This window comes from Onychostruthus taczanowskii, unplaced genomic scaffold (assembly GCF_017590055.1).
Source record: "Onychostruthus taczanowskii isolate IOZ18803 unplaced genomic scaffold, ASM1759005v1 scaffold355, whole genome shotgun sequence".
Classification (NCBI taxonomy): domain Eukaryota; kingdom Metazoa; phylum Chordata; class Aves; order Passeriformes; family Passeridae; genus Onychostruthus; species Onychostruthus taczanowskii.
The window spans coordinates 33,974-34,620 of NW_024500961.1; the positions used below are offsets into that span (position 1 = coordinate 33,974).

Here is a 647-nt window from a genome sequence, read left to right on the forward strand (position 1 = left end):
GTTTCTTGTTTCAGCTAAAATAAAAAAATCCAAAGCTTAACCCCCCCCCCCCCGGCCGCGGCCCGCACTCACGGTTGGCGATGTCCCCCCCCATCTTGTACTTGGTCACCACCAGGTCCTCGGCGATGGTGAGCTCGCTCGCCTCCTCCTCGCCCGACATGGTGGGAGCCCCGCCGAGCCCCCCGGAGCCCCCCAAAATTAGGGCGCTGAGGAGCCCCCGGGACCGCGAGCCGGAGGCGCGAGCAGGGCAGAGCGCGGGCTCCACGCGGGGCACGCTGGGAACGCGAGTCCTCCCCGCCCCTCTGGACTACAACTCCCGGCGGCCCCCGCGAGCAGAGGCCCCGGACGCGTGTGTGGTGCCGCCGCCCCTCCCCACCCGGCGGACTGCAACTCCCGGCGTGCAGCGCGGCTCTCGCGAGAGGAGGCGGGGTGTGAGAGCGGAAGCGGCGCGCGGGGGGTGATGGAGGATGTAGGCGGAAGGAGGGAACGGGAGAGGAAGAGGCGGGTGCGGAATTTCGGCACCGGGACCGCACCGGGACCGTGGATTTGCCCCTCGCTCGGCTGTCGGGGTCCCCGGATCCTACCCTGCAGCACCGCTCCCGCTCACGACCCCCAGACCCCCTACCCAGCACCGGCACCGCGGCCAC

The 647-nt window shown here is 71.1% G+C and overlaps 1 protein-coding gene across 1 annotated transcript in view; it reads right to left on the reverse strand.

The window, feature by feature from the left end:
• Positions 1–189, reverse strand: part of PA2G4 (proliferation-associated 2G4) — an 18,397-nt gene extending 18,208 nt beyond the window's left edge. The window contains exon 1 of the mRNA XM_041411383.1: positions 73–189. Coding sequence (XP_041267317.1) covers positions 73–160 — 88 coding nt within the window. The 5' untranslated portion in view covers positions 161–189. The remainder of the gene's footprint in view (positions 1–72) is intronic.
• Between the last annotated feature and the right edge of the window lie 458 nt (positions 190–647).